The sequence below is a fragment of the Bactrocera tryoni genome, chromosome 3 (genome assembly GCF_016617805.1).
Source record: "Bactrocera tryoni isolate S06 chromosome 3, CSIRO_BtryS06_freeze2, whole genome shotgun sequence".
Lineage (NCBI taxonomy): Eukaryota > Metazoa > Arthropoda > Insecta > Diptera > Tephritidae > Bactrocera > Bactrocera tryoni.
Genome location: NC_052501.1, coordinates 37,597,833 through 37,607,251, shown reverse-complemented (window position 1 = coordinate 37,607,251; position 9,419 = coordinate 37,597,833). Strand labels below are relative to the sequence as shown.

At 37.2% G+C, this 9,419-nt stretch overlaps 1 protein-coding gene across 1 annotated transcript; it reads left to right on the top strand.

The window, feature by feature from the left end:
* The first annotated feature begins 8,113 nt into the window (after nucleotides 1-8,113).
* On the top strand, nucleotides 8,114-9,096 carry LOC120772623. The gene has a single exon (XM_040101339.1). It carries the CDS (start codon nucleotides 8,141-8,143, stop codon nucleotides 9,038-9,040), a length of 900 nt encoding a protein of 299 aa, XP_039957273.1. The 5' UTR covers nucleotides 8,114-8,140; the 3' UTR covers nucleotides 9,041-9,096.
* The last annotated feature ends 323 nt before the right edge of the window (nucleotides 9,097-9,419 follow it).

Sequence of the window (9,419 nt, the reverse complement as noted above, 5' to 3'; positions counted from 1 at the left end):
AAATTGCGGCCACATTGCATGCGGTTTTCCTTTTTGTTGGTATTTATTTTCATTGGCTAAGCAAATATTTTCTCGAATTTATTAACTCGCACAATTATAGCGCTTGATTAGTGGAGCGCCACTTTGGAATTTAGACGTTGTGAGTTATGCGCGTTTGTCTTGCCTCCAGCTGATAGGTTGTCATTGGCGCTCACTGATTTATAAAGGGTGCTGCAATACTACCAATTAAAGGCTATTGCGTTTATTTTAAATTTTAAAGTTCGAATGTTCAAAGCCTTGCTCACGAAACTTAAAGTTTAGGTTAGGTTAATCTGGTAGGTGAACAAACCACGAATAGACCAGTTTTGGACTTTTACGATACCAGATGGAGTTGCTAGGTCCATCATCATATAGGATGACTGCGCTTCACACGAATTTTAACAGACTCTGCGGCAACATTATCGATGTCTCCTTCAATGTATCATCGCGTGGAGACCCCCGATGCTCACAGCGTAGTCTTGCCAATACGCAATAGATCCATTGTTTCCCTGCAGGCATGCTATAGACATTAACAGAAGTCTTTTCGATTTGTCAGTGACCAGTTTATATTCCGATCATGTTCCTATAGTCTCTTCTGTCGAGTGCCAATAGGAATTTTTTTGTACTTCCGATCTACCGTTTTACACATGATTTTTGCAGCTTTGCACCCAGGTAGCTCGTTCTACTACGGCTACTATTTCATTGCCCTCTGCGCCTTTGTGAACTGGCACTCAGTGGAAGTAGAGTTGCCTGTCTCTGGCAACACTTTCCACTGTTGCCCTGGACAAGTAAGACAGTTCTGACCGATATGCGATACGAGGTTACTGTCTTGATTGCTGCGTGGCGTCTCCGTAGATGTTGACTGGAATTGCCTACGGCTGCATTAGAGCCACGCTCTGCGGCTTTCGCAATAGCAAATACCTCAGCTTGAAATATGCAGTGGTCCGGAAACTTAAAATATGAAATATCCGTATAAATGTTTAGAGTGTTGCGCGTAGCTAACATACATTTAAGCAAGCCATCATTTTCTATGTTTTCTTCGAACCTTCTTTCTCAGTTGAAAAGTGGGATCATGCAGTCAATGTTCGCCCAACCGCCATTACCCACCGAGCTATGTCCCAAAGTTCTGTATGTAAATTCTCTTGCAGTCAGTAGTCGCCCGCCAATTTGGTTGCGCAGTTTCTAGCGATGAGGTCTGTAGGTGGTAGGTTTAGTACCAGTTCAAGAGCTGCTTTGGAGTTGTTTTTAAAGCTACAGTTATGCGCAGCGCAGCGGGCCTCTGAACTAAAAAAGCTAAGAAGTGAACGACATAGGAGTTTATTTTCACTTAAAAAGGGATGTGACTTCAGGAAATCAGCCAAAATGAAAAGTAAACAACTGAACATATATACCTAAGATACATCACTGTTCAAATAACTACTCGAACTAATTGGATCACCCCTTATAAATTTATGTAGCAAATATTATATTTAACCCGTTGCGAAAAGTTCTTTGTTATTCTATCTATGAGACTAATTTACGAAGTATACTTAAGCCTGGTATTTAGGCAGAATCTTAGTCATATTACTGTAGCAGATCCATATTTTCCTAAGGGGTTCGCAGGAGGGCGAATGTTTGGATTTTTATAACTCATTCGGAATGTCAGAAATGTTTTCAAAAACAGTGTTTCAGAGCAAATTTACTGATTAAATATATTTTCTGGATATAATTTTTAGGGCTTAGGAAAATTTATAAAAAGTTCCTGAAATCTAAGGTTATTTTATGGGAAGAGTGCAGGGCATAATATCCAAAAAAACTGTAAGACGAACGTCGCACTCATAGCTCTTTCTATCTGTTCTGAATTTAATTCAATCAGCTGATTTCCATTTACACTTTTTACTAATACAAAAACCGCGTCAATCAAAGCTGATTTCGTTTAAATAAATGTATCAGATATATACTCCCTTTTTTTAATTTGAGCCCACTAAGGCAAAATAATGTAACGCCGCACGGTCTTTTGCAACACTGGTAAACCGCAACGATATGTAACACTGTATACGTGTGTGTGTATTAATTATCACTTCAAGACGAAACACAGTCGTTTAATACGAAAATTATTACGCGTGAAGTGGTATGGAATGCGAAACAATGTTTCCAAGCCTGCTTGTTTTTGAATACGAAGACTCCGAAGTACACTCGCACAAATACAAATGCACACATAACTGTGTATTCTAGAATATATTTGACAGTTTGCTAAGTTGTTGTAACAACAAATTCATATTTTTCCCATCGGTCTAATTAATGTGACGCCTCCGGATTAGAGATTGAAAGTAATGTGCTTGTGTCGTACGTGCAAAGTCGTATATTTAGTGGGGAATTCCATAAACAGAAGTATTTCCGAACTAACTAGGAATGACGCATCATAATTCCAAGTTACGATAGGGAAATTATATTTATTATTTATAGTTTATTAAAATGGAGGACATTTATAAAAAATACTTTAATAATAACGTATATTATTTTTTATACAGATGAACCATTGATCTCTCAACAAAGTTGTTCTCATGGATTTACGACAACATGGTCTATTATGTTCTACGGGTTCTCCGCTCCGTCGTGCGATTTCTTCAACCTGCTTCTGGAGAAAATAGTTCGAGCTGTAGAACTAAATAGAGAAGGTACCATATTTTATAAGAGTGTACGGCTGCTGGCGTATGCCGATGATATTGATATCCAGAGGCCTGGACGATGACTACAACTGATGAGTCGACGTTGCGAGTTTTCGCGAGAAAAGTTCTGCGAAAGATACACGGTCCTTTGCGCGTTGGCCACGGCGAATATCGCATTCGATGGAACGATGAGCTGTACGAGATATACGACGACATTGACATAGTTCAGCGAATTAAAAGACAGCGGCTACGCTGGCTAGGTCATGTTGTCCGGATGGATGAAAACACTCCAGCTCTGAAAGTATTCGACGCAGTACCCGCCGTGGGAAGCAGAGGAAGACCTCCACTCCGTTGGAAGGACCAGGTGGAGAAGGACCTGGCTACGCTTGGAATATCCAATTGGCGCCACGTAGCGAAAAGAAGAAACGACTGGCGCACTGTTGTTAAGTCGGCTATAATCGCGTAAGCGGTGTCTACTCCAATTAAGAAGAAGAAGTGTTCTTGTGTGGTCGAGGGTATTTTATCTGTCCACATATATGTGAAGTTCAGCTCCTTTAGCGAATTTTGTTTTATCTCTTCGTTCGACTTGAAACATTCCATTCCGACGCGTGTTATAATGCTCTCCATGAGTCGGAATTTTCACGATCAAGCATGTCTAAAGAGACGTATTTACGGTAAAAAAAATCAGCTTTACCAGGAAGAGTCGAGCAAGAACGCGTTTCATACCCAAAATATCCACCAAATCAATAAAATGGTCTCCAGAGAGATGTCGAGCTTCCTTGCCATCTCTCGAACACTTGTCTGACGATTTTTAAACACCATTATTTTCACTTTTTTAATAATTGGTAGTGGAAAAAGTCTTGTCGTATTTTGTCCATAGATGTCGTTGCAGTCGTATATCTCCGGTGCTACCAATCACATTGTGTCATACCATATAGTGCAGGAAAGGTGAGATTTTAAGCTTCATTTAACTAAAATCAAAAAAGTGAAAATAATGAAGAAATTTAAAATACATTGAAATTTTGTATAAAAAAGGGAAGACTTGCCACGCAAGCCACCAATAAAAATAAAATATCAGTTCGTGAAGCACAACAATGGTTCGCGTGCTTCTGCTCTGGAAATTTTTTATGTGAAAGATGCACCTCGCTCTGGTCACACCACATGAATTGTCTGTGAAAAATTTAATTGACCGATTTAACATCTACGAATCTACTTCTGAAGCGAATGGTAACAGGGGAAAAGTGGATCAAATACGACAATAATGTGCGAAAAAAATCATGGTCCAAGCATGATGAAGCTCAACAAATAGTGGCAAAGCCAGGATTGACGCCTCGAAAGGTTATGCAGATGCTTTAGTGGGATTGGAAAGCCTGGTCGACCGATTAATTCTACATTTTACTGTCAACAACTGATGAGATTGAAGCAAACAATCGAAAAAACGGCCAAAACTAATTAAAAAAAAGGGCTTTGTCTTCCATCAGAACAACGCCAGAGATCTTCAACGATCTCTCGACGGTCTTTGAAGGCTTTGTATCACTCGTAAGCTTGTGTTTTTAATAAAACTTAATCACCGTAAGCCTTCAACATTCGCAACGAAATTTGGTGAGAAATACAAAATTTGAGACAAATTCTATATTAGGTAAAAATTGCAACTAATTTTTTTTGAAATATCATTGGGAATTTAAATTAAAATTTCCTTTTTTTCTTTTGTGTCACATTGTATACACGGATAGCCAAACAACTTCGCTAGCATTGCCGCCAAAGGTTAATTCCAGCGTAGTCAACAATTGCAAGAAGGCTTTAAGTAATCAATCAGCAAGTCAATTTCACTTGTCTGTAATTTGGTTCCAGGCCATAGGAAAATTTTAGACCCACTTCCGGGTTGTATGGTTGTATCCGTTTAGTCTATACTATTATATAATTTAATGTATCTGACGTGTTTCTTTAGTAAATCAACGCACTTTGAGTATTATCTTCCCATTTCACCCAACAATACAATGTATGAGAATATGTTAGAACAGGCATATCATAGCACAATAGTGAAAGCAGACCTCAATCATCGAAATAACATCACGAATGGTCGTGCCACTAAGGTAAATGTGTCCCGAATCTTCGAATGGTGCCTTTTGATGTTATGAAAAACCTTTTGTGTTTGACGTTATTTAAAGACAATGAAGTTAAGGTCTTAGAAAGACTATAGTGATAGTAAAACTTTTGAATTTGCAGTTAACATCCATTATGCTATTTGATGAGGTATTTTATATACATGTTTCATATAACGTTAGTACACGGGGTAGATTCGTTATGAAATCACAAATTTTTAATACCGAATGGTAAAATTGTATATTATATTCCAATACTCTTATCAAAACACATAATATACTATACATCCAACACCCCTCCTGTTGTTCCTATAAAGCCCTATCATCTTGCCTGTTTGTATTCTCTATACACTGGTATATTTTTGCAGGTAATTTCCCACTTTTTATAAATTTATTTCATTATCTCATTTAATGTACTTAATATATAGACGAAATAAATCTTTATGGCTGTGATATTAATTGAACTTATTCAACAAATTTACAAGCAAACAAATACTTATGCACATACAAGTACAGGTCATAAATTCAGCTCCGATTTCAAGTGTGAATAAAAGAGTGAAAGAAAATGACATGAATGAAAAATTAACACAATTAAAAAATTGGTATTATAGGCGCTGACAAAAACCTTTGCGACTAGCGACGCATATATCGGTACATGCAGATGTATGTATTGATATATACTTATGTATATGAAAGTTGTAGTTCATTGCACGGAGTGATCCGAAAGGCAATGAAAACCATATAAAGCGATAAATTAACAAGTAAGGAAGATCTCAGTACGGCTGTAACCGAACACTTTATATTCTCGCAATTTCTAAGGAAACTTTTAACTTTATTTTAACAAATGTTGCGTAAGAATTATTTGACGAAATCGTGAATGGAGCACAAACATATTTGGTATCCTGGATATAACATACCATATACTAAAATCAACTTTTCTAACTCAAATTGGAAATATGTGATATAAACTCAACCAAGCCAGATAACCAGTGGATCGGAAACTTTATCTTATACTCGTATATGGGATTAACCAAAAAAAAGCTCCAAAAGATGGCATGCCAACATTTTTTGTGAACGAGCCTTAATTTTTTCTTTGTTTGGTTGGCATGGCAACCAAGTTAAATGTCGCACAACATATGAGACAGTTCCAAAAGTGGAGAAAATGTGAAATTTTGCTTCAAAGACAGGAAAGAAAATCATCATCGAATTGTCACTGGCGATGAAAAATTGATTTATTTTTAAAATCCTTACCGAAGAAAATCAAAGGTTACATGGGACAATCAACAACATCGACAACATCGACTGTAAAAACAGATCGATCCGGTAAGAAGGCAATGCTCTATGTTTGTTTAGATCATACGAGTGTGGTAAATTATGAGCTTCCAAAACCTGGTGAAGACCAAAAAACGAAGATTTATATTGGCACGGTATCCCCAAGTTGCCAGAAAGTAGGTCAGAATGTGTAAAAACATATGGCCAGTACTTTGAATGATTTTTTTTACACTCCCATTCAAAATTAGTATAAGGGTTGAGGCAATTCGTAGGTTGTTCTTAACCATTTCAGTCAACAAACTGTACAGCTAATATTACACGCCCACTTAATTTTCTTAAAATATTCTAGATGGTAGCGTTTATATTCGATATTAAGAGTCAAACATAAGTTTTAAATTCTTATATTATTATATTTCGAGAGATAGACTCTGAAGATTTGTGGTCCTTTGCGCATTGGCAATGGCGCATACCGCAGCCCATGAAACCATGAGCTGGACGAGATATACGAAGACATTGACATAGTTCAGCGAATTAGAAGACAGCATCTACGCTGGCTAGGCATGCCGTCCGAATGGACGAAAACACTCCAGCTCCGAAAATTTTTAACGCAGTACCCGCCGGGGAAAGCGAAGGAAGAGGAAGACTTCGACTCCGTTGGTAAGACCAGGTGAAAAAGAATCTATCCCGTTTGATTTAATTGTTCTAGTGTGTTGTGCAATATTTTAATTAAGCCTATTAGGGAGCAAAACCACTTCCAGTTTTTGATCGCGACATTCTGTAGCAACATGTTGCGATTATATAAAAATATAACTAAACACAAGAAAAAGCGTTAACTTCGACTTCACCACAACTACAATACCCTTCACATGATCATTTTTTATAGCTAAAAGTGGTATGAAAATATTTTTGTTCTGATTCTGATCAGTCAGGCTGAATGGCAACTAAATACATACAAGTATAAGCTCTAGTGGTTTTATCTGAAGAATATATTCGGAGATTGTAACGATGTTTTGTAGATTATCTGACGTCAGGTACATTGCCAACTATAAGAGATTTTTGTACAAGGACTTGAGTCTGAACTGACGAAAATCCATTGCGAATTTCGTAAAGAGATATTGTCAAATAAGAAGTTTTCCGTATTTAAAACTGTCTCTTATCATTCAGTACGGCAGCTACTTTCAATAGGGCCCGATATCGGCAGTTAAGACAAATGAGCTGAGAAAGGAAATTGTGCAATATTTCAGTTCGATCTTCCAAACACTGACGGAGTAGTTCGGGTACATACAGGCAGACGGGCAAATCAAGGGAATGGCTAAATCGATTCAGTTCCTTACGCTGATCATTTCGATATATATTTTATACGGGCTCCAATGTTTCCTTGTCAGTGTTACAAACTTCGTGGCAAACTTAATATACCATGATCACGGTAGAAAGATCTAAGAAATTATGTCATAGTTACAAAGAGCAAAAAGTGATGTTTTCTGAATAATCTCGGATGGTAAAAAGTTCTTCCCTTATGCTTCAGACTTATCCAGTACACTACCTAATCGATTGTTTTTTGTTTTTGGCAGCATATCGCATATAAGAAGGCCCAGCGAAGTGGTCGTTGCAAATATCAACATCCACAAAACAACTTTCTGTAATTAATTATGAAGGAAGAACTGTCTTCCAAGGACCTATTTCATTTAAACTGATTACAGAAACGGCGGCATTGCTGATGAAAATATACTAGGAAATTCCACTTTCTAAATTGTTCTCTTAAATCAAACCAGAAATCCAACCCTCCTTTGTCCTTAAAAATCTATTTCGATATCCAAATCAAACTCGACACCAAAAGAGACGGGGAGAGTAGAAAATGAGAAGTTGGATAAAGTATTTTAAAATCCAAGCAATTTGTTGAACCATTATATAAGGGTTAAGAAACCACAAATAGCAAATATTCGGCTCAACTTTCAAAATTGATCCCCAGTATGGTGAAATAATAATTCAGTTAACTTCATTGATTTGTCAAATGACAAGTTTTTTATTTTCTATTTGTTTTACTATTTAATTTTTTACTCTCAAAAAAAAAAAAGGAATTGAAAAACTCACAACAAACAAATGCAGAGAAGCGTCAAATTCTGTACTGGCAGCAATTACGTTGGTATTTATAACAACCCACTGAATTGCATGGAAGGCTACGGGCTGTACGTATATCCCGATGGCAGCGAATACCAGGGGTTCTTTCGACGTGGTCGCTTTCACGGCATCGGACGTCTCACTATGGCAGCACCATATTCTTTTACATTCATCGGGGAGTTCGATAACGGTGAATTGACTAACATCAACAAAATGATCTATCCAGATGGTTTGATATTTAAGGCCGATTTCAATAAAGCTAAATTGAATACCGCTAATTGGACCTATCTTAGCAAAACGGATCGTCGCTATACGCGTGAACTTTGCATGGACTTGCCACCAGTGGTGCCAAATGAACCGGTTTCACGTTATAGTCCGCGGTCACTTCAACCGAACACCTACGATACTGAGGAGGGAATTTATGTGGAAAAGAGTCGCTTCATCACGAAAATACCGCCACCATTTTATCATCTACGCTTTGTTAATTGTGATAAAGAGATCGATTGGATACGGCAATTTTGTCGCCATGAGGATAGTGATATAGCCACTGAGCCAGACGAAGCAATTGGACGCCAGATTCTTGAGTCGAATATCAGAGCGTCTACGGAATTAGGTGAAAATCTGTACACTTGTACGTGTAATACGGACAAAGGATTACAGACAGAACGTTTAGGAAAGTTTTGTCGACGTGCTTTTCATGATCCCGATGACTCATCTTCAAGTTCACAATACTCTAGAGATTACAAAGATGCGCCTAGTTCAATGAGTACTAGCTCATTTTTTGAGGTTCCGATAAAACTAGATATGCAAACGCAATGTGATAACGAAGTGGCACAATTACGCCTGAAGCCCAATGATCTCGGACCAGAATATTTCTCATAGAATACAATTTTATTCTCAATAGAAACCCTAGATGCTGTAAAAATTCTACAATGCTCCTCCTAAAACAACATATTCACATAAATTCTTATTTGCATAAGTGATTTTGATAAAGAAATATACGCATATTGTTTTATAAGTTCTTCTATTAATTCCTAATTGTCTCATAAAATAATTTTCAGTCAATATATAATAATATATGAAGCATAGGAGTTCTTTAAACAATGAATTACAATATTTTAAAATAAAATCGATCTCTCTTTTTCGAAAGTCAAAACACTTCTGATAAGCCCTTTTCGTTAACCATGAGTTCTTCCAGAATTACGGTTTTAGCTCCTCTTCTATACAAATCTCCGCCAGTTCATTTTAATTGCAATCGATC

Excerpts from the sequence above, each read along its gene's own strand:
- LOC120772623 (XM_040101339.1), top strand. The coding sequence starts at position 8,141 with ATGCAGAGAAGCGTCAAATTCTGTACTGGCAGCAATTACGTTGGTATT.